The sequence below is a fragment of the Sciurus carolinensis genome, chromosome 2, assembly GCF_902686445.1.
Source record: "Sciurus carolinensis chromosome 2, mSciCar1.2, whole genome shotgun sequence".
NCBI lineage: Eukaryota > Metazoa > Chordata > Mammalia > Rodentia > Sciuridae > Sciurus > Sciurus carolinensis.
In genome coordinates this window covers 88,730,854-88,755,220 of record NC_062214.1, presented here as the reverse complement: position 1 = coordinate 88,755,220, position 24,367 = coordinate 88,730,854, and the positions used below count along the sequence as shown (strand labels likewise).

General features: G+C 38.8%; 2 protein-coding genes across 5 annotated transcripts in view; one reads left to right on the top strand and one right to left on the bottom strand.

Moving 5' to 3' along the window:
• Dis3l (DIS3 like exosome 3'-5' exoribonuclease) overlaps window positions 1–24,367 on the top strand; it is a 33,186-nt gene that overhangs the window by 7,858 nt on the left and 961 nt on the right. For 2 of the 4 annotated variants that reach the window (XM_047541956.1, XM_047541958.1), the window contains exons 3-15: window positions 4,623–4,751; window positions 6,404–6,539; window positions 9,024–9,200; window positions 10,481–10,559; window positions 11,730–11,909; window positions 14,687–14,868; window positions 15,942–16,103; window positions 17,927–18,174; window positions 18,696–18,788; window positions 20,624–21,157; window positions 22,364–22,518; window positions 22,621–22,799; window positions 24,124–24,269. In XM_047541956.1, the coding sequence (XP_047397912.1) occupies window positions 4,623–4,751; window positions 6,404–6,539; window positions 9,024–9,200; window positions 10,481–10,559; window positions 11,730–11,909; window positions 14,687–14,868; window positions 15,942–16,103; window positions 17,927–18,174; window positions 18,696–18,788; window positions 20,624–21,157; window positions 22,364–22,518; window positions 22,621–22,799; window positions 24,124–24,269 (2,400 nt within the window). Of the gene's footprint in view, window positions 1–4,622; window positions 4,752–6,403; window positions 6,540–9,023; window positions 9,201–10,480; window positions 10,560–11,729; window positions 11,910–14,686; window positions 14,869–15,941; window positions 16,104–17,926; window positions 18,175–18,695; window positions 18,789–20,623; window positions 21,158–22,363; window positions 22,519–22,620; window positions 22,800–24,123; window positions 24,270–24,367 lie in introns of those variants that run through there. The other 2 variants (XM_047541957.1, XM_047541959.1) reach the window with 2 other exon arrangements.
• Window positions 7,635–24,367, bottom strand: part of Tipin (TIMELESS interacting protein) — a 36,634-nt gene continuing 19,901 nt past the window's right edge. The window contains exon 9 of the mRNA XM_047541963.1: window positions 7,635–7,653. The gene's annotated coding sequence lies outside the window, so the exon portion shown is untranslated. The remainder of the gene's footprint in view (window positions 7,654–24,367) is intronic.

The following is a 24,367-nucleotide window of genomic DNA, read 5'->3' as shown; positions in this document are numbered from 1 at the left end:
TTTGTCATTTTGTGACTCGCTTAGTTCACTCAGTATAAAGTGCCAAGGGTCACCTATGGAACAGCATGTGTCAGAATTTCCTTCCCCCTTTTTTTTTTTTTTGCAGTACTGGGGATCGAACCCAGGGCCTCGTGCTTGCAAAGCAAGCACTCTACCAACTGAGCTATCTCCCCAGCCCAATTTCCTTCCTTTTTAAGACTGAGTAATATATACCATATTTTGATTATCTATACATTATCAATAGCTTGCTTCCACCTCTTGGCTACTGTGAATAATGCTGCTGTGAACATGGATGTACAAATATTTAAGTTCCTATTTTTTATTCTTTTGGACATACATAGAAACGGTATTGCTGGGTCACATAGTAATTGTTTTTGATTTTTTGGAAAAAAAGAGGAGTTAACTCACCTTGATCAGGGCTCTTGAAGATGTAGGGCACCCCAAGGGCATTCACCTTGCCCAGCAAAAGACCTGGCACGTGGAAGCAGTATAGCAAATATAAACTGAATGAAGTGCTTTATTAGGGGTGTCCAGCATGGGATGGTATGAGATGGTAACTAAAACCTCACTGGAGATGTCTTAGTCCATTTTTGTGATTAAAACAATACCTGGGACTAGGTGAATTTTAAAAAATTTTTTAACTTTTTATACACTTTTAATTCTCTATAAAAAGGAGGGGAAAGGCACACAAAGAAAACAACAGTTTACACAAAACAACCAGCGAGGGGAAAAAGGAAGAAAGGGAGGTGGATGTATAGATGGGGGAGGGGACCCCCACTGCCACAGCAGGAGTCTGCGATCCAAATGCTCTCTTGCAAGAGGGCAGGAGCAGCCCCTTCCTCCCAGGGTCACTGCCCTGTCCCAACTAGGTAACGTAAAATTAGCAGAAATGTAATGACTCAGTTCTGTAGGCTGGGAAGTCCAAGATGGGAAGACTAGCCTCTGACCAAGGGCTTCTTGCTCTCCCATCCTGTGGTGGAAGGTGTGTGCAAATGAAGAGAGGAGCGGCTGGCCTTGTTCGGAACCTCTTCTGCTGCAACAGCACAGGGCAGCTCATGACCCTAGTCACATTCTCTCTCTCTCTCTCTCTCTCTCTCTCTCTTCTTTCTAGAGATTGAAGGGTGGGGCACTTTACCTCTGAGTTACATCCCCAGGCCCAACCCCACCCACCTTTTCTTCCCACCCCCACCCCCACCCTGCCCCCCACCTGGGCATTGAACCCAGGGGTGCTTAGCCACAGCTCCATATTCCCCAGTTTTTTTTGTTTTTGTTTTTATTATATATATTATATATATATATATATATAATATATATGTATGTGGCATATGTATATAATATTATTATTATTATATATATGTGTATGTATGTATATATTTGGGGGGGGAGTTGTATATGGATAACATGCTTTTATTTTGTTTGTTTTTATGTGGTGCTAAGTGCAAACCCTGTGCCTCACACTTACTGGGCAAGTGCTCTGCCACTGAACTACAGCTCCAACCCTCCCCAGGTTTTTGTTTGTTTGTTTGTTTGTTTGTTTTGAGACAGGGCCTCGCTAAATTACTGAGGCTGGCTTTGAACTTGCTATCCTCCGGCCTTAGCCTCCTGAGCCTCTGCGATTACAGGCATGTGCCCCCCATCCCACCCACCTTTTCTTTTTGAGACAGGGTCTTGTCAAGTTGTAGAGACCAACCTCAAACTTGTGATCCTCCTGCCTCAGCCTCCCAAATAGCTGACTAGTCACCTCTTAAAGATTCCATCTACAACACTGCATTGGGAATTAAGTTTGCATCATATGAACTTTGGGAGACACATTCAAACCATAGCATGACATAAGATGAGATCCAAGAATAGGCAATATTTTTCCAATGTTTTCTCTGAAATAATAAATTATAGTTGTTTATAAAATCCCTTTAGAAATCTGTATTGCTTAACAAATAAATGTTCATTTTTTAAAATTTCAATTGTTAAATGTGTAAAGCAGAAAATGAAAATCTACTATATCCCTCTGCAAAGCTGTTAACAGTTTAGTGTAGGGCTGGGGAGATAGCTCAGTCGGTAGAGTGATTGCCTCACAAGCCCAAGACCCTGGGTTCGATCCCCAGCACCGCAAAAAAGAACAAAAAACAGAAAAACAATTCAGTGTAGAAGCACTCAACTACTGAGTCACATCCCAGTCCTTTTTATTTTTTCTTTTAAGACAGGGTCTCACTAAGTTGCTCAGGGCCTCAGTAACTTTTAATCCTCCTGCCTCAGCCTCTCAAGCTGCTGGGATTACAGGTGTGTGCCACCATGCCTGACTCAATGTAGAAGTTTTAAAAATGAGTTTTAAATATGTATTTGTGAAGACAGGAAAATGACCAACTTCATATATTATACCAATCTTGTGGGAGGGGAGTGACTTTTGTACAAGTGGAATTAAGTTAAGAAAAGCTACAATGCATTCATAGAAATGAAACTAAATCCCTTTGTTTATTGTGACATTTTCTAAGTTGCTATTGATGTTTGTTTCTTTCTTTGTTTTCTGGCCATGCTGGGGATATAACCCAGGGCCTCACACATGCCAAACAAGTGCTGTACCACTGAGCTTTCCCCCCAAGCCTGGTTCTTTTAAGGTGACTCAAAATAGTGTCAGTGTTTCTAGCTTTCATGTGAAATATAAGACTACACAGATATTGGTAGTTAGCATGTTTGTAGATAGGGTAAGTTGGGAGTTCTGTTTTTGCCTTAACAAAAAGACTGCAGGGAAGGATATCAAACCCAGGACCTTGAGCAGCCTAGGCAAGTGGTCTACCACTGAGCTATTCTCCCAACCCCAAAAGACTTTTTTTTTCTTTGGTACTAAGGATTGAATCCAGGGGTGTTTTACTACTGAGCCACATCCCCAGACCTTTTTATTTTTTATTTTGAGTCAGGGTCTTACTAAGTTGCTTTGGGCCTCACTTAGTTGCTGAGACTGGCCTCAAATTTGCAATCCTCCTGCCTCAACCTCCCAAGTCACTGGAATTATAGGTATAGGTCACCAAACCTGGCCCAAAAGACTTTTTTTTTTTTTTTTTTTTTTTAATCCATCGTGGCAGGCTGGTGGTGGGAATGGAAGGGAACAAAGTTTATTAAACATGTTAGCTGGGTGTAGTGGCCCGCATCTATAATCTCAGCTACTTAGGAGTTTGAGGCAGGAAGATTGCAAGTTCAAGATGTGTCTGGGCAAATAGTGAGACCCTTTCTCAAAATAAAATTTCAAAAGAGCTGGGGATGTTTCTCCGTGGTAGAGCATCCCTGGGTTCAATCCCCAGAACCACCATGAAAAAAAAAAAAGTCTCAGATGTTAAATGAGAGTTTCCTACTTTGGATAACTTACATGTTAACATCTGGTTTAATTTGGTGGGGGAGGTGAGTACTGGAGTTTTAACTCGGGAACCTCTACCACCAATATCCCAGCCCTTTATTTATTTATTTATTTATTTATTTATTTTTGAGATAGGGTCTTGTTATGTTGCCAAGGCTGGCCTTGATTGTGATCTTCCTTCCTCAGCCTCCCAATCCCAAATTACTAGGATTACTTGCTTTTTTTTTGGTGGTATTGGAGATTGTGCATGCTAGTCAACCACTCTACCACTGAGCTACATCCCCAGCCCCCAGGTTGCTAGGATTACAGATGTACATCACCATGCCTGGCTGAGTCAACTTTTTTTTAGACACTTAAATAATACACTCATATCTGGCATAAATACATGTTGGTTATCATTATTGGATGGAACCATGTAAATTGTTGTTTTGTCAGTAAAAAACGAGATTATTTCTGATCTTAGTCAACCTATTATCATCATCATTACTATTACTGTAATAACTATAAACATTAGTTTAGGGGCTGGGGGTATAGTTCAGAGGTAGATGTGTGCTTAGCTTGTGTGAAGCCCTGGGTTCAGGCCCAAGCACAGTAATACAAGAAACCCAGTTGGCTTCCTTTAAAATAATTGAATGGCCTCTGTAATTTCATACTACTTAGACTATTGAAAAACACCTTAGAAACTGAACCGTAGTTGACTTGCTTTTTGAATTGTGACTGTGGCTAGTGTTGTTAGAAAGGTGTCTTGATGGGAAAAGATTTACAACTTTTTGTTAGATGTAGGACGGTTAAGGCTAGCTCTCCTTTATGTAAATCAGAGTGGCTGCATAAATAAAATTCACAGATAAGTTCCTAAACTTATTTACCTTACATGTCCTTTTCTAGACCTGCCAGCAAAAAGTAAAATGTGTTAACAAAGTGAGGGATAAAAATAAAGTGTCAGATTCTGCTTGCCTCTGTGTATTCAAGCTTTGAAGAGGGACAGGGCAATACAATTACATAGTAAAATGACCAGAAGTCACAGAGGGAAAAATGAAGAGAAAGAATTTAATTATTCTGAAAACTAATTAACTAGGCCCTTCCCAAGTATGTAGCAGGCAAAATGGAAAAAAATAGCACCTTGATAATACTGAGTACACTAAGGACAATAACTGTTTCTTAGCTTTTAAATAATCAATCTTTTGCTCTAAAATATCTTTTTTTTTAATCCTTAGCTGAAGATTTCAGTAGATGAGTACCTGATACATTAGATTTATTTTTCTCTTCTGTATTACAGACAGTATAACAAATTGAGAAACCTCCTGAAGGACGCACGTCATGATTGCATTCTCTTTGCTAATGAATTCCAGCAGCACTGCTATCTCCCTCGGGAAAGAGGAGAATCCATGGAAAAATGGCAGACCAGGTGTGGCTCTGAGTCATCTTTCATTTCCTCATCAGTGACTATTTGCAAGTTGATCTAAATAGTATGCTAGAATAAACCAACAATTATTTTATAGCCACGATTAATATTCAAATGCCTAATGTGTTCATATTACAGATAAGTCATTTGAATACATAATTGTTAAATTTTTAAAATTGTTTTTAGGAGAGCCAGTGTGGTAGCATACACCTGTGATCCTAGTGACTGCTGGTTGAAGCAGGATCACAAGTTCCAGGCCAGCCTGAGCAACTTAGAGAGACCCTGTCTCAAAAGAAGAAAAAAATGACTAAGGGCTGAGGATGTAGTTCAGTGTCAGAGCACTTGCCTACCTTGTAACAAGATCCTATGTTTAATCCCTAGTAGCTTGAACAAAAATTGTGATTAAGGAGACATAGGTACCCAGAGTACGTTTGCCTCTCTCTGACCCTGATAGCTAGCAGGATCCTTCCAGTGACCTACAAGTCATAACTTCAATGCTTGTGAGTCTGTGTGGGTGGAAGGAGTATTGCTTTTAAGCTAATGAGATCAAATGCTCAATTTAATTTCCTTAACCAGTCTTCTTAGACTGAAGCTGTTTTAGGAAGTACAGTGTCTTAGTTTAGGTCTACCTGAAAATAGAGCCTGAGGTAAGCATTTGGGTGTTGGGTGTCTATGGGGATAATTTCCAAAACAGGAGTGAGGAAGTGGGGGCAGGAAGAGTGATGAGGGGAAGGAGTAAAGGATGTGATGCTATTGTGGGAAATGAAGGTTCAGTCAGTCTTGTTGGGGAACCTCTGCAAAACCCTGTAGAATATACCTCTGAAGGTACCCCAAAGGGTAGCTCTAGGATATTTAGTTAGTTCCCCCCTTTAACTGAAGATCTTTCCCCAAGGCTGTTAACTCCATTCAGTGGCTCCCTGAGGAGGGACAGAACTGTCCCCCAAACTGCAACCAAATCAGAGATGGGCCCAGGTACAGGTGATGGGCACCAGTAGCCTCTACTGCACTCTCTGTATAGGATAAAGGAACTGAAAGCTCTAAAATGTCTTATCTATAGAAAACATTTAAGTCATCTGTGGTACCATACAAGTTTGTGCACTTTCTTGGAGACATACTCTTAGTCCTGGACACAGTTCTTCAGGCCTAAACTCTATTTCCCCATTCAAATTCCTTTCTGAAAGATTCCATGCATTCCACGTGGTTCTGTATCAGATCCTAATGGAGTATGATCTTCAGCTGCTTGCAGCCTAGTTTTTCTCCAAGCCAAACACTCATTTCTTCATATTTCATAGTGTAGCTTGTCATCCCATTTGGTGCTCTGTGACTCAGCCTTCCAACTAAAGGCTGTTAAAAGATGACAGAGCCTTATGGTTTCTAAGCCATATCAAGAAATGGAAGTGGTTGCTATGGTGGCTGGATGTACTAGGGGAGAAGAGATGTCAGATTCCTTCTCATTCATCTCTGTATCCCCCAGAGCACCAAGTCCAGGGCTTATTTATAATGGATACTCAGGAAGTATTTGTTAAGGGGATGAGTGAATTAAAGAATATCTATATGGACCAAAGGATGGAAGATTAAGAGCCAGATGTGAAACTCTGAACAACAGCTTGTATCTGTCAGCCTTGGGAGGGTTCACATGTCCTTTGCTTTCCCAGGAGCATATACAATGCAGCTGTTTGGTACTATCACCACTGCCAGGATAGGATGCCCATTGTTATGGTGACAGAAGATGAAGAGGCGATTCAGCAGTATGGAAGTGAAACAGAAGGAGTATTCGTGATTTCTTTCAAGGTATTTGTATGTTTACATCGTAAATTGTACCCACAAGGCTCTAGATCCCTTTGGCACCACAGGAAAGAGAAAATAAAGAGAGAACACTTTAAGATGTTCCCTATCAGCCAGGCATGATGGTGCATGCCAGTAACACCAGTGACTTGGGAGGCTGAGGTAGGAGGAGTGCAAGTTTGAGGCCAACCTGGGCAATTTAGTGAGACCCTGTTAATAGATAGAACTAAGGATGGAGCTTGGTGGTAGAGTGCCCCTGGGTTCAGTCCCTACTACCAAAATAAAAAATTCTGTATCTTTATTGTTCTTCAACGAATTAACCTTGACTTTAGCAAATTTGGACAAACTACTGTGACTATAAGGCACACAGCATCCAAGACCAGCCTAGTAAGCACCTGCTGACAGTAAATTTTGTTTTGTTTTGTTTGCAGGGAGTGGGAATGTTTAGTGCATGATAAGCACACACTCTACCACTGAGCTATACCTATACCCCCGTCCCCGTCTCTGATGTCTATACAGTAATGGTGATTATGACAATAGGTTGAGTAAGATTGCCAGTGTTCTCTTGTTTTTGACCAACAAACTGGCAGTTTTAAAGTCCCTCCTAATAACCAACATGCATTTATGCCAAGCCTAAATGTGTTATTTAAATGGAATGATATACACCAATGTGTATTATTTCATTTAATTCTTGTCCAAATCTTCTGGGATAGGTAGGTGGTGTTATCCCATCTCATGGGTAAAGAAACTGAAGCCCAGAAAGGCTAAGTTACTTGCCCAGGGTCACATGATAGAGAATGGTAGAGCTAGCATCTGTACCCAGGGAGTCTGATTCCAATGCTCCTAACCAGCATTCAGAACTGACCCCCAAATTATTTTCCCAAATACACACATGAAACACAAACTGTTTTAAGGCAGTTTTATTTTTCAGTTGTTCCTCATTTTTCCCACTTCGGAGTGTTCCTAGGGGTTGGTATGGACAAGTGAAGGGATTGAAGTGTGATCTAATTTATGTGAAGGCTGTCCGATCAGTGGTAGAGATCACAGACAGGAGTGGCATTATCAGTGCCAATTTCTTCAGGCTGTCGTAGCAATACAGTTCTTCCTATCTCCTGAGTACCTTTTGAGGAAACAGGATGACTGTTAATCTCTCAATAGATGAGTGGCCTCCCTTCTCAGCCCAGTTGGTCAATCAACTTGTACTGGTTGATTTCATTTTTTGATGTAGAAACCAGAATGAGGCCCTCCATTACCCCTGTCAGTTTACAGAAAGACTAGTTGGATTTTGAATTGTAGATTCTATAAGGATTCCCATGTGCATGTATTGCTAAAGATTTGCCAATAGAATTTTTTTGGCCCTGCTATAAAAAAGTGTTTTGGCATGCCAGAGAATTCTAGGGGCGCTAGATATTAATGGCAGTGTCACTTGTTTCTTCTGTTGTAATATATCATATCTTGTTCCTGCAGAGGACAGTTGACTAAAATTACATTTTTCTATTTTTTGTGAAAATTACTTTTCTTTGTAGTTCAGTAGTATAGGACAGTTTTATTTTGTATAGCATTTCTCAAGCATGCTGTGTGACCAAGGGCCTCATAGAGGTGAATGATAGTAGGAAAAAAGAGAGATTGTAAAGTTCAAATCAGAATTTTCTTTGGGGATTTGAAGTTAGAATGGAGAACAGCCAAAAGACTCTCTTGAAGAGGTGGTTCACAATGACAAAAGTTTGGTGTTGATAAGTGATAAGTGACCATGAAATTGGGGTACTAGTATTAGTATTAGCACAGTTTGTTTGAATAGGACCCTGAAGTTAATGAGAGATGTTAAAGTTGATAAGATTTTTTTTTTGCAATTTGAGAAGAGAATGTGTTAGACTCTACCTTAGAATTAAAACTGAGTTAAAATCAAAGAAAGAAAGAAAAAAAAAAAAAAAAAGGTAAAAATAGCCTCCCTGTAATCCCAGCAGCTCAGGAGGCTGAGGCAGGAGGATGGGGAGTTCAAAGTCAACCTCAGCAACAGCAAGGTGCTAAGCAACTCACCGAGACCCTATCTCTAAATAAAAATACAAAATAGGGCTGGGGAAGTGGCTTAGTGGTCAAGTGCCCCTGAGTTCAATCCCCAGTACCTTTAAAAAAAAAAAAAAAAAAAAAAAGACATAAGAATACCCACACAGAAACTTTCTTTACACACCACTATTTGTAGCAGTGAGATATATAGAAAGACAGACTGCCTCTGTGTGTGTGTGTGTGTGTGTGTGTTTTAGGTGGGTGGGTGGGTGAGGTACTGGAGAGAGAGAAGTTTGAAAACGTAGAGATCCTAAGAGGTGCAGGTGCGTCATGGTGGAGTTCTTGGCAACGCTTCAGGAATAGCAGAAAATAGACTAGTAACTTGAGGCTCAGGAACAGCAGTCCTTACACAAGATTTTTCAGAAGCACTTTAATTATGAATTATTATCTTCTGACCCTGTTTCTCTGTGCCTTTATTAAATGCAGAATTACCTGGACAACTTTTGGCCAGACCTAAAAGCTGCCCATGAGCTTTGTGATTCTATCCTTCAGTCTCGACAGGAGAGGGAGAATGAGAGTCAGGAGAGCCATGGAAAGGAGTACCCAGAACATCTTCCCTTGGAAGTGTTAGAAGCTGGCATCAAATCTGGACGCTATATCCAGGTGAGGGTGGTAAAAAAGAATCACTGTCAGAGTGCATGGTGGCACACAAAAGTAATTCCAGTTCCTCAGGAGGCTGAGGCAGGAAGATTACCATATGGGGACAATCCCTAGTACTGCCAAATAAAAGAATCAATGTCAGGGCCCCTCATTTTTTTTCTCCTTTTGCAGACCTCTAAGTTGAAAGGCTATATGCAGGATAAGCCTGGGCTGTCAAAATTTAAGGTGACTGGGGAGCCAATCTGCCTATAGCCATTGGCTATCCAATTTGAAGCTGCTTTATGGTGAATTTCTTAATTGTGCTGGATGTTGAGCATCATACTAGTGCAGTGTGGGAGTAGACTTGTAAATACCTCCCGTTACTAGGAAAGAAACATTTTTGAATCAAGGTGTGAAAGATTAGTGACATTATAAAATCTTTGAAATTTAACTTCTTCACTCTTGTGCCATTTTCCCACCCCTTTCAAAGGACCTCTTTGTGATCACCCTGAACCTAGGTGCTGTCAGGGTCTTGGGAAGGAATCAGACAAATAATTCAGGTTTCAACAATTATATATTTATATGTCTGTGTTTGTATGTGTAGCTCTGTGCAGCCTTATCACATGCATAGATCTGTGCATCCATCACCACAATTAAGACACAGAACTGTTCTATAATAGATTTTACATTTTTTTTTTTTTTAGTTATTGATGGACCTTTATTTTATTCATTTATTTATATGTGGTGCTGAGAATTGAACCCAGTGCCTCACACATGCTAGGCAAGTGCTCTACCACTAAGCCACAACCCCAACCCAAATTTTACATTTCTAACAAGCAACTTAGAAGGTTTTTATGCTGGCAAAAATTTGGGAGTGCCACACTAAAGTCCCTGCTGACAGTATGAATATTTTAAATGAATGTGTTTAGCACTTGGTATAGACAGTATTTCAGAATGATTGTATTTTCTCTCAAGAAAAGAAACCTTAGTGTAATTCCTAATGAAAAGAATCATAACCTATAGGAATATAATGAGGATATTTTTGTAAGGTTTTAAAAAACTGGACTTTTCGGAAGAGTAAAGGAGGGGGAGGAAAGAGGGGAAGGGAAATGCTGGGGACTGAAGTAAAACAAATTATACACCATGCTTTCATAATTATGTCATAGTATATTCTACTGTCATGTATAACTAAAAAGAGCCAATAAAAATGTTATTACAAAAAAAAAAAACAAAAAACAAACTGGACCTTTTGGAGGTAAACCAGGCAGAAAATTTTTCACACTGATTTTTTATCATGATTTTAGGGGATTCTGAATGTCAATAAACACAGAGCACAAATAGAAGCTTTTGTTCGACTTCAAGGAGCCAGCAGTAAAGATTCAGGTTCAGTATAAACCTTATGTAAATTTCCATACTCTTTTTACATTCTGATATTACACAATATCATATATCCCCATGGACATGGGGTTCTGGGATTTGGGCTTTTCCCCCCTAGCTTTTAGTCTATTATCTCTGGTTTTATTTGATCTTATCTTGATTTTTAAAGATTAAAAACATTTTCAGTTAACACATAGTAATTGTACATATGCAATGCAATTATGTGCAACTGAAATATCACAGGAGTTAAGTCTGATATTTCAATACATTGTATACAATGTATAACAATCAGATAAGGGTAATTGTTATATCCATCACTTCAAACATTTATCATTTCTTTGTGTTGGGAACATTTGAAATTCTGCCAGCTGTTTTTTTTTTTTTTTTTCTTCTGGTACTGGGGAGTGAATCCAGAGGCGCTCAACCACTGAGCCATATCCCCGCCCTTTTTTGTATTTTATTTAGAGACAGGGTCTCACTGAGTTGCTTAGGGCCTTGCTAAATTGCTGAGACTGGATTTTATTTTTTTTTTTTTATTATTTTTTCTAATTGTCAATGAACCTTTGTTTTATTTATTTACTTATTTGTCTACATGTGGTGCTGCGGATCGAACCTGGGGCCTCACACATGCTAGGCAAGCGCTCCACCACTGAGCCACAATCCCAGCCCCAAGACTGGCTTTGAACTCATGGTTCTCCTGACTCAGCCTCCTGAGTCCCTGGGATTACAGGCATGTGCCACTATGTGGAGTGTGGCTGGGTGGAAGCAGATTGAGAAGCAATGGCTTTCCAGGGGCTTCTCTTTGTCAGAACTAGCCATGGCAGTTCTGCAACTAACTACCTGTAGTTCATCAGTCTACTGATAATTGCTCCCTTGGTTGTGCAGATCCTTAAGGTATCAAACAGGGTAGGCTCACATGCCTACTTTGAAAGGTGACAGGAAGAATTTTTTTTAAAGGTGATCAAGGGTAACCTGTATGAGAGCACATTGTGTAGTACGACTTAGTGGCAGCATTTCTTTACTCCTAACTAGTGGGGGGGAGTTTAACTTCACCTTTGAAAGGAAGTTTTTATTTTCAGGAATGCTGCTTAGACTTGAAATGTATTATGTTTGAAATGCCTCCCTGGTGTGGCACCCTGGTGTCTTTATAGTGTTTGTGTACCTTTGCTAACTCAGGTTTAATCAGTGACATCCTAATCCACGGCATGAAGGCTCGGAACCGCTCTATTCATGGAGATGCTGTGGTTGTGGAACTGCTCCCTAAAAATGAATGGAAAGGAAGAACCGCTGCCCTGTGTGAGAATGACAGTGATGACAAGGCTTTGGGCGAGTCCCCCAGCGAGCCCATGCCTACAGGTAAGCCCACTCGGAAAGTCACTCTGGCATCCATTTTTCTCATGGAATTATTGTTTTCTTCTGCCTAGCATTCCAGAAATACTGCTTGCTCTCTATCAACAAATAAAAATTATATATATCATCCTGTGTAACATCCTCTATTTATATATATATGCATTAAGGAAGGACTAAATTGAGCTAGTTAACATGTATTATTTCACATGCTTATAATTGTTTTGTAGTGAGAAGCCTTAAAATCCAGTGATTTTCAAGGCTATAGTACCTTGTTAACCTTAGTCACTATGTTGTATGATGACACTTACTGATATAAGACACAGTCTCTTTGCTGCACATGGTGGTGGCACATGCCTGTAATCCCAGTGACTTGCAGAGTTAAGGCAGGAGAATCACAATTTTGAGACTAGTCTAATTATCTTAATGAGAACCTCAGGAACTTAGTCTCTGTCTCAAAATTTTAAAATGTGCTGGAGACATAGCATGGTAATAAAGTGCCCCTGTGTTCAATTCCCAGTACCAAAAAAGAAATGAAAAAAAAAAATATATATATATATATATATATATTTGTATATTTTATAACCTACGTGATCAGTTTTCCCTCTCCAAATTTATTTTTTGTATTTGTATTTTTTATTCTTTTGGTGCTAGGGATTGAACCCAGGGCCTTGAGCATGCTAAGTGCATGGTCTACCACTGAGCTAAGCTCCTATCCCCTCATTTATTTTAATCTCATCAGTAGCTAAATATGCTACATCATCCATCTTAAAACAAAAACCCTCTCTGGATCCCATATCCCTTAAAGCTATTGCCCCCTTTTCTGTATCAATTTATGATGAAACTCAATAAAACAGCTGCATTCTCTGTGATTTCCTCTCTGCAGGGCCTCTCTTGCACACCATTCAGACACTCTCCTTCTCTAAAACTGCTCTTGTCCAGGTCACCAGTGGTCTTGCTGCTAAAGCACTGGTCAGTTCCCAGTCCTCATCATTTCTGCGGTATTTGACTGGTGGGTCACTGCTTCTCCCTTTGGCTTCTGGGAGCCCGTGCTCCTGTTCTGGTTAGGAGACAGCCCGTGGTGGGTCCTTCTATCTTTTACCAGTTTTCCATCATGTTGTCCTCTTGGGCATGCAGCTGTTCTGCTCTGGATCATCATTCTCTGCATTCTCCCATGGAGACCTCGTTCAGTCTTTGACTTTGTATCTTCGGTCCAGACCCTTCCTCACCCTCCAGTTTCGTTTACTCAGTCATCTCTTTGGCATCTTCCCCTGGAGACATAACACATCCAATAACAGACATCTGATTTCTGCCCTGAGGCCTGCTCTTCCCCAAGTGGCCCCCATCTCAGTAAAAGGCAAATTCACTCTTAAGAGTTAGTTAAGGGGCTGGGGTTGTGGCTCAGTGGTAGAGTGCTTGCCTGGCATGTGGGTTCAATTCTTAGCACTGCATATAAGTAAATAAAATAAAGTCCTTATCATGGCCTCCGTGGTCTCCCCAGCTTGTGCCGATCCTATCATTCTTTTCTTCTCCAGCCATATTGCCATAACTCGATCTTCCTCAACCTAGACAAGCTTACTCCTAACTATCTCGTATCTATTTTTCTCACTTTCATTCAAATCTCTGCTCAAATGTCCCTTTATTTAAAGCAGCTGCCACTTCTGACCCTCTGTCTTTCTTGGTCACCTTATCCCGCTTCGTGCCTTTCTTAGCAATTATCACTACCTCATATGTATTTCTTTATTTCTATTTTTGTGGTACAGGGGACTGAACCTTGAATCCAGGGGCACCCTACTACCAAACTACACCTCCAACCCTTTTTATTTTATATTTTGAGACAGGGTCTCACTAAGTTGCTGAGGCTGACCTCAAAATTGCAATCCTCTTCCTTCAACCTCCTGAGTTGCCGGGATTATAGGTGTGTACCATCATGCCTGGCTGACATATTTATTTTTGTCTGTTTCCCACTCAAACTGATTAAATATAAACTCCATGAACTCAGGGACTTTGTTCTGATCTTGCTGTATTTCCTATATCTCCAACAGGTTCTTATATTAGGAAGGGGCTCAATAATATTTAAGAAAGAAAAGTACTTTTAACAATTACATCTGTCTTTTTCTTGGCTTCAATCAGTGCTGATTAAAAGTACTATGTATCAGACTTAGGATCTGTAGACTTTTTTGTGAGTAATGGGCCAAGAGAGCTTCACTGATGAAAGAAAGATGACAGTGAAAACCCCCAGACAAGGGCATGGTTTAAGAGTGAAGATCATTTTGACTCTTCCCAATATTCCACAACCTGACATTAATAAGGAACTAGCAAAAAAGAAAATGGCACCAATGCATTCTAAATGTCACATCAGGTCCCATAGAAGAAAGGGCATGATAACAACAACAAAAAAAATTAGTCAGGCATGCTGCCGCACACCTGTGATTTGGGAGGCTGAGGCAGGAGGATCACAAGTTCAAAGCCAGCCTCAGCAATGTTGAGGCACTAAGCAACTCAGTTAGACCCTGTCTCTAAATAAAATACACAATAGGGCTGGGGATGTGGCTCAGTGGTTGAATACCCCTCAATCCCCAGCACCCCCCCCACCAAATTATTTATCTTAAAAAAATACATCTTTAAAGTGCTAAGAAGGCAAATCTTTAAACAACTCTTGTCTTGTGTGGATGTGCCTGAAAAAATGGAACTTTGCATTTCTTGCTTCTTTACTGCTGAGCTGGTCACAGTCCAGGTAAGACATCTTATTAATTCATGCTTTATTCTGTTTTGTCCTCCCAAAGGTCGAGTAGTGGGCATTCTTCAGAAGAACTGGAGGGATTATGTGGTGACGTTTCCATCCAAAGAAGAGGTCCAATCGCAGGGCAAAAATGCTCAGAAAATCCTAGTTACACCTTGGGATTACAGAATTCCCAAAATTCGAATTAGTACCCAGCAGGCAGAAGCCCTCCAGGTAGCCAACACTGTATGTACCTCTACTGTTTTCCTTCTGTCTTTGCCAGCTTTTGAGCAGTACCAGGAAGTATTATTAATTCCTTTGCATAAGAGGAAATAAATTATTGATGGATTCTGGCACTCTTAAGATACTGTTTTTTAAAAGTTCTAAATATATAAGAACCATCTATTAAGTAGTCCGTGGTTAATAAATGAAGGCCAGAGAGAAATCGTCCTAGAAATAGCTGTGTAGGACAACCTGAACAAACATACATTATCCAGCTGTCCAACCCAGAAACTTTCAATAGATACACTTTGCCAACACTAACAAGCTTTCTTCCAGCAAGAGATATAGAAATACGATCACTCTGCTCTGTAGGGATGATGTAGTGGTACTTCACAGAATCGATTATCCATAAAGGAATATAGCACTGGAGAGAAGACATAAACAAGAAAGTTAGAAATTAAACTTTACTTGTGGCAAAATGTGGGCATTGCCAAATTTAACTCACCTGATGTTTTGCAGTCACTGAGACACTAAGATAGAATGAGGGTTGCGATTTCAAAGCCAGCCTTAACAACTTAGTGAGGTCCTAAGCAACTCAGCAAGACCCCGTCTCAAAATAAAATATAAAAAGGGTTAGGGATGTGGCTCAGTGGTTAAGTGCCCCTGGATTCAATTCCCACTACCAAAAATTAGAAAGTAACACTAAAAATAACTTTAAAAAAGTAACTTAAAATTGAGACTGCTGTTTTAAGACTTAATTTGGACCATGCATAATTGGGTTTATCCCTGTGTTGCAGTGTTAACTAAAATGTGTTACAACTGGCTTTCTTTAACAGACTAAAATTTCCAACCCACTTATTTAATATAGAGAGGTAATACCGCCTTTCAAAGCAATGCGCCCAGCATTTGCATGCCATCTGGCAATTCCATAAAACAGGAAGAATAAAAAAATAAAATAAACCACCACACGCCACTATTGCAAATTGGCCCCTTTCTTTGGAACTCAGTACTGTTTATCTCTTTATTTGCTTGATGCTTCTAATTGCACCGCTTAGCTCCTGGTGCTTGGCTCATGTCTTTTGTTTTCGTTTGTGCAGGACTTCAGGGTGGTTGTGCGCATCGATTCCTGGGAGTCAACATCTGTGTATCCAAATGGGCATTTTGTGCGTGTTTTAGGAAGAATTGGTGATCTGGAAGGGGAGATTGCAACCATCTTGGTAGAAAACAGTATTTCAGTTGTCCCTTTCTCAGAAGCTCAGGTCAGTTTTCCCAGAGGCCTTTGATCTAGTAATGGACATTTTCTTTTTCCTTTTGTGTTTGAAAGAAAAATCTTTATACTATGTAACAACCCGTCTAAAGGCACAGAATAATGAAAAAAATCTCACTCCACTTTATTTTGTATTTGGACCAGACTGAAGTCTGCTTCAAGTGTAAAATTTGTTTCCTACAGCCTCACAGCTCTCAAATTTTACATTTTCCAACTGTGCTTAAAAATGACATGTCAGTGTCCTGTAGTCAGTATACATCCATCCTCAGCAACTGCAAGCATACTTGGTTATAGACCCATTGGACGCCACTCCCCATCAGAATTGTTCAACTAGAGGCTGCATAAAACTGGAGAGCAGATTCCTGTGATCTCCAGCCCATGGGTCAAAGAATCATGCTCGTTATCAAAGTTTTTGTAACCTTTACAGAAAACAAAAATTCAGTGAACATAAAGCATCAGCCATTTCCATCACTTTATAGTCTTTTAAAATCCTCATAAATCTTGTTTATTATTCTTGTATAGCCATATTCATTGTGTGCACTTATTTTCTGTTCTGCTTCTTTCACTTAAAATTATGTCTATGTATTGACATAGCCTACTTATTTTTAGTAGTTATGACAAATTACTGCATATTGATGTACCCTACTTTGCTTAAACATTCCTCAATTGTTGGGCACTTGGGCTGTTTAATTTTTCAGTATTATAAAAAATGCTACTTCAAACATTTTTATCAACATTGCCTTTTTTTCCCTTTTGATCATTCCCTTGGAATGTAATCCTTAAAGTGAGATTACCAAGTCAAAGGGCATAAAAAATTTAAATAGCTTCCATTATGTATTGGCAGATTGTTTTCCAGAAAAAATTGGACCAGTTTGCATTACCATTAAGAGTGTATGGGTATTCTTATTTTTGTTAAGAGTTCTTGACAGAACAGGAGCTGTAATAAGAAAATATTTTAGAATATTTTACATTATTAAATTTTTATGTTTAACAGTTTCTGGAAATTATTTGTTGACTTGTTTGGCAGCAGTGAAAATGTTAGAATAAAATAAAGTGTGAATTAGATTTCACAAGACTAGAATTCTCTCCTCTTTCAGCCTACTTAACTGCAAATTGATGGTTTAAACAGGTAATAAAGGAGAGAAAATGTCCTAGATTTGTCCTGTTTAAATTATCTTTAAGGAATAAGCTTTTATTATTTGGGACATGCTGATTTTTTTCCAGGTTTGACTTGAAAAGCTCAAGGTCAGCCAGGCATGTGGTGCATACCTGTAATCCTGACAACACAGGAAGCTGAAGCAGGAGGATCCCAAGTTCAAGGCCAGCCTCTGCAACTTAGGGAGACTTTGTCTCAAAATATAAAATAAAAAGTGCTGGTGATATAGTTCAATCAGTTTCAGTACTGGGTTCAATGCCCAGTACTGAAAAGAAAAAAAAAAAAAAGTTTCATCATCATTTCAACAGATAAATCATTTGGAAATGGGATACATTATTTATACACATAAGTCACTCATTCATTCTTGCACTAGCCCCCATAACTGATGAGGCTGGTGGAAACTGTGAGACATTTCCTGTCAGACTGCAAAGATCCTCAAGGGGGTCTTTTTTTTCTGTTGACTCCTGCTTTCCAGAGCCTAGCCCAGGGCCTGACACATCTGAGGCATCCACTAAATAATGATTGATCAAAAGAAGCAAAATAGGTTGATGCAGAAGGTAGTTAGAAATTAATAAATTTCTACATGGTTCCATTGAGAATGTTGAAGTAGATTTTTATAGAAACGTGTGGTGTATCTGAATATTTGTCCTCTCATACAGATGTGTGAGATGCCAGTTAACACACCAGAAAATCCTTGGAAGGTGAGTCCTGAAGAGGAACAAGTACGTAAAGACTTAAGAAAAACCCATCTTGTGTTCAGCATTGACCCCAAAGGTTGTGAAGATGTGGATGACACACTCTCAGTCCGAACCTTAAATAATGGCAATCTGGAACTTGGAGTCCACATTGCAGATGTAACACACTTTGTGGCTCCCAATTCTTACATTGATGTTGAAGCTAGAACAAGGTAAGCTATTTGAGATTAGCACCATGGTTGTATGTGACTGGTATTCTGTATCTGTGCTAGTTTCATATTTGTACAATTCTGAAAATTCCTTCCAAAAAAAAAGTTGTGGTTACTCCTTTTTCTTTAGAGAAATAGTAACTTGATCAATTTACCTTTCCTTTTTCAACCTTTTCATGCATTGTTTCCTACTAAATTGAAATGGGTTAAATTTTCATGTAGTAATATACTACTTTATATAAACATTGGATCATTACACTCCAATTTTTCTTCTATGACCAAGATTTGTGTTGCTTGCTTTCTTTCTTACATCAGTGGAAGAATATTCAGCCCAAAGGAGAATCATTTAGAGAAGTGGGAACATGGGAATCATTTTATTATGCAGTCTGCTGCACTTTATGAAGAGCAGCAGCCTTGGGGAATCTGTACTGAGGTCTCAGCCATTTACCTCTCTGCAGCCTACCCTGTCAGCAGTTCTACTTCTCCCTGCTGAAGGTCAGTCACTGCATATGTGTCATTCACAGGGCCACCACTTATTATTTAGCAGATCGTCGCTATGACATGCTGCCCTCTATCCTCAGTGCTGATTTGTGTTCCCTGCTGGGAGGTGTTGATAGGTGAGTTTATTATTTTTATCTTTAAAGTTTGTCTTGGCCCTTTTGAGGTACCTGATGCTCCCTGCTCTGGCCTCTTTCCTCTGCTAATATCTTTACCACCCTCTCCCCAGTGGCCTGCTTTCCCTGTCTCCTCTAAACCCCTCTGTACCACTTATTTTTAGGCAGTTCTATTTCTCTAGACTTCCCTTCCTTTGTTCTTTTCCCTCTGTTAGCTTTTAAATTCAGCTAGTGTGGGTACAAATTTGTATAGCTTGTACATATGCATTCCCTGGTTGAACCTGTTTTACATAAGAATACAAATTTAGGTAGTTGTTCATTTGTTGTAAAGTTTGTCTCTGAATAGGCAATAAAATCCTGTAGTCCAAATTCAAAGGTTCCAAAAGATATTTAATGAAATGCTCTTTCCTATTGCTTTTCCTCACCAACCAATTTTTTTCTAGATTTATTATGTAAATTTATTATGTAAAAAACCCACAAATATGGGGTTTTTTTTCCACATATGGTATAAACACACACAGAGTTCAACACCTTCCTTTTTTAAATATAATAATGTACCACAGACAACACTGTATATTCGAAAGTTGCTTATCCTTGGAAATTTGACTAGATTTCAATCTTTCACTAATCATTAAACCACTTTAAACACAAATCACTTTGCTTTTTAGAAAATACAGGGTATCTTGAATTCCTAGAAATGTGTGTCAAGGGTACATGCATTTGTGTTTGGATCATTATCAAATTGCCCTCCAGAGTTTGCACCAATTATATTCCCACTACCAAGGTATGCAAGTGCTTATTTCCTCACAGTCTTGCCAACATAGTGCATTGTATTTTTATTTTAGTCAATTTGGTATTTGAAAAATGTATCTTATAGTTTTAATTTGTATTTTTCTTATGAGGAAAGTTAAACATTTTTAAGTTTCACAATCACTTGTGTATCCTTTTCTGTGAAATACTTCTTGTTCCTTGCACTTTTTAATTTGGCTTTCTGATCTATTAGACTTGTGAGAGCTCTTTAAATATGGGGAATTAGGGTTTTTTTTTTTGTTTTTTTCCCCCCAGATACAAATTGTTTTGCTAAGTTGCCTAGGCTGGCCTTGAATTTGTTATCCTCCTGCCTCTGCCAACCCAGTTATTGGGATTATAGGTATGGGCTAGGACACCAACTGTGTTTTTAAATGAAGCATTTTGTTTTGTTTGGTACCAGGGATTGAACCCAAGGGCACTTAACCACTGGGCCACATCCCTAGTCCTTTTTTTTTTTTTTTTTTTTTTGAGAAAGGGTCTCACTAAGTTGCTTAGAGACTCATCAACTTGCTGAAGCTGGCCTCAAACTTGTGATCCTCCTGCCTTAGCCTTCCCAGTCACTGGGATTACAGGCATGCACCACTACACCCAGGAAACAAGTGTTTTGATGGCAAAGTGGTTCTTCGCTGAATGAACATTTTGCTAATTTAACCTGTCATCAAGACTGGTATCATAGCTTATTGTTATCCTGTAATCCTGTAGAATCTGAAAGGCTGTGCTATATCCTGGGGCACTAAACAGACTTGATTCTTTTATCAGTACCATGCTATTCTAGTCAAAATGGAGAACTATAAAGTAGATTATGTACTGTTACATATAAACTCATTTCAGATTTGTTCAGAACTTATCAGAACATAGTCTAATGTCATTGTTTTAATTTAAATTTGATTTATTGGTAGCATGGTTGGATTGAGAAATTGGACCAAAAACCTGTAGCACTGTAATTTCTTTCAGGTTACATTTGGGGTCAATTTGTTTGCTTCAAAAAAGAGAGCTGAATAGTGACATTGTTGTTACTGATTTTGTAGGTATGCTGTAAGTGTCATGTGGGAATTGGATGAAACCTCTTATGAAATTAAGAAAGTGTGGTATGGCAGAACCATTATTCGATCAGCTTATAAACTCTTCTATGAAGCAGCCCAGGAACTACTGGATGGAAACTTCAGCATTGTTGATGATATTCCAGAACTTAAAGATCTGGATGAGAAGAGCAGACAAGTCAAGCTGGAGGAATTAGTGTGGGCAATTGGAAAGCTGACTGACATAGCTCGCCATATCCGAGCTAAACGAGATCGTTGTGGTGCCCTGGAACTGGAAGGGGTAGAGGTTCGAGTACAGTTAGATGAAAAAAAGAACATTCATGACCTCATCCCCAAGCAACCTCTGGAGGTCCATGAGACAGTGGCTGAATGTATGATCCTGGCCAACCACTGGGTAGCCAAGAAGATCTGGGAGAGCTTCCCTCATCAGGCTTTATTGCGCCAACATCCTTCTCCACACCAGGAGTTTTTCTCTGAGCTCCGGGAATGTGCTAAAGCAAAAGGCTTCTTCATTGATACACGGTATTCCTCCTTTGAGGGAGGCAGAGGAATGGCAGGAAGTACTGTATATTCATTTATCTTATGGTCATTCTTTAAATGTGATAGGCAGATCTTTGACCCAAACTTCTTGGCTCTCTTCATTTACCATGTTAGGCACAGAAACTTAAAACAGGGTTACTGAGGCTTAATTTATTTTTGCCATGCTAGGGATCAAACCCAGATCCCTCTACATCTGGACAAGTACTCTATCAAGCTACATCCCCAGCACCCCCCCTTTTTAAAAAATTTTTTTTCAAACAGGGTCTCACTAAGTTGCCAGGGCTGGCTTCAAACTTGGAATCCTCCTTCTTCCTTGGCCTCTCAGACAGCTGGGATTGCAGGAATGCATCACAGTCCCTAGCTAGTTTTATTCTTAATATACTTCTATATTTCCTGGGGTTTTAAAAATTATTTTAAGCTGGGCACAGTGGCACACACCTATAATCCCAGTGACTCAGGAGGTTGAGGCAGGAGGATTTTGAGTTCAAAGTCCACCATAAACACTTAGCAAGGCCCTAAGCAACTCAGCAAGACACTATCTCTAAATAAAAATTTTAAAAGGGGGTGGAGTTGTGGCTTGGTGGTTAAGTACCCCGGGTACAATTCCTGATACAAAAAAAAAGAAATGAAATTAATTTGAGAGTAAATAGAATGTTTCCTTTGTCTCTTTAAAAAAGAAAGGCTGCCAGGCACAGGCAACTCTGGAGATTAAGGCAGGAGGATTGCAAGTTTGAGGCAAGGCTCAGCAATTTAGTAAGACCCTGTTTCAAAATTAAAAAATTGAAGGGCTGGGTAATGTAGCTCAGTGGTAATGTGCTCCTGGGTTTAATCCCCAGTACAAAATAAATAAATAAATAAATAAATAAATAGCCTTCTTTGACCTGTACAGGATGTTTAAAATTAAGTATTCTAAGAATTCAACTGGGTAAAAATTTAACCACCTACTATTGACAAGCATTAACTGAACCTAGTATTACTCAGAACAATGCTTTACTAAAGAAATTAATTTGTGACTCTCTTCTGTTTAAATCCTAAAAGCAAACTAGATTTCTGTAATTAAAAAGAGTTGCTTCTGAAATGTGTCCAAAAGAAATTTAACTGCTGGCAGATAAAGGTATTCAGACCAAGGAGCAAAGGGTTCTAACTTACCTTTGGGGACTACATAAAGGTTTTTCTGTTCTTTGTTAGGTCCAATAAAACACTGGCTGATTCTCTGGATAATGCAAATGACCCCAATGATCCTATTGTAAACAGACTGCTACGTTCTATGGCTACACAAGCCATGTCTAATGCACTGTATTTCTCTACTGGATCATGTGCAGAGGAAGAGTTCCATCATTATGGTGAATGATAAAATTTTCCTACGTGTTACTATAACCTCAGCAATTTGTTTAAATAGTACAGACTTTTTTTGTTAATTTTGATGTTTTGGTTTCTTTCTGAAGGTCTTGCGTTAGATAAATATACCCATTTTACTTCTCCAATAAGAAGATATTCAGATATTGTAGTACATCGACTGTTAATGGCAGCCATTTCCAAAGATAAGAAAATAGAAATTAAAGAAAACCTGCTCAGCAACAAGGATCTTGAGGAATTATGCAGACATATCAACAACAGAAACCGAGTAAGAATGTTTTTCTCGTTAAAAAATGTCAGCTTTATTATACAGAGTGGAATACTATACATTTTAACAAATTCTTATTCTAAACAATGCTCATAATATATTCACCAAGTATTTGGAGATAATGTGGATTTGGGAGATATTTTTCTTTTTAGAGACAAGGTCTCACTATGTTGCCCAGGTTAGTCTCAAACTTGGGCTCAAATGACCCTCTGGATGCAGCCTTCCTAGAAGCTGGGACTATAGGAATACATAACCATGCTTGGCTTGATTTTCAAAGATTGATGATAGCTTAGATGTTTTTCCCCAAAAGGTAGGAATGTAAAGGTTCAAGCAACATAAAAAGATATGAAGACAAAAAAATCACCTATCACCTTGCCACCCAATTCTAGACAGTGCTAACATTTTTATTTATAAAATATTGTACCATATCTGCTGTTTTAAATCTTTTCATTTAACATACTTGTTACTGATAGCATATCATGTTGATAGAACTATATCATTATTTTAGAAACTGCTTATTCTATTTCATATTAATACTAGTAGTTATAAGATGGTATAGCATAGAACTAAACCATTAGGTGATGAGGAAAATTAGAAAGTACCTAAATGTTTAAGATAATGTTCTGTATCCAATGTTTGCATTCTCTGTTGTGCAATACTATAGCCACTGGCTACATTGATTATCTAAATTTAAATTATTTAGAATTAAAAATTCAGTTCCCTGATTGTAATAGCCACATTTCACCAGCTCAATACCCACTTGTGATTAGCAGTTACCTATTAGCAACAGAGATACAGAACATTTCCATTGTTACAGAAAGTTCTGTTTACTATCATACTGGTGCATACATTGTTACAGACTTTTCAGACTATTGCCTTGATAAATCCTAGAAATGGAATTGCCAAATCAAAAAGTAGACATAAATAAAATGTTGATGTGTATTACTAGGTTGCTCTCAATAACTGTAGTGCTAATTTACATTTCCACCAAAAAGATCTTGGTAGCCCAAACTTAAAATGACAGGACATATGAGAAACTTCTTCTGTACTCTAAGTGGACATGTACTCTAAGTGGACATAAATTTGCCAGCCTCTACTTTGATGAACTATAAACAAGTTTCAGTTTATAAAATAATTCATTTTCTATTACATTTTGATGGGATAATATTGGATATATTAAGTTATCAAAAAATTGATTTGATTCATAATAGAAAATAGTTTTTATATTAATAATAGTTAGACATCTTCTAACCTTTTTAAAGAAATTTTCTGTAGAAGTGTGAATTTCAGGTTTCTTCTGGAAAATCTGTTGTGCTTCTTACAGGCAGCACAGCATTCTCAGAAGCAGTCTACTGAACTCTTCCAGTGCATGTACTTTAAAGACAAGGACCCTGAAACTGAGGAGCGATGCATAGCTGATGGAGTTATTTATTCAATTAGAACAAATGGTGTGCTTGTATTTATTCCAAGGTATGTCACATCTAATGCAATGGTTAATAAGAAATCAGAATTAAACTAAAAATGTAGAACCAAAACAATACATAAGATATTATTTACTAAAATATTTA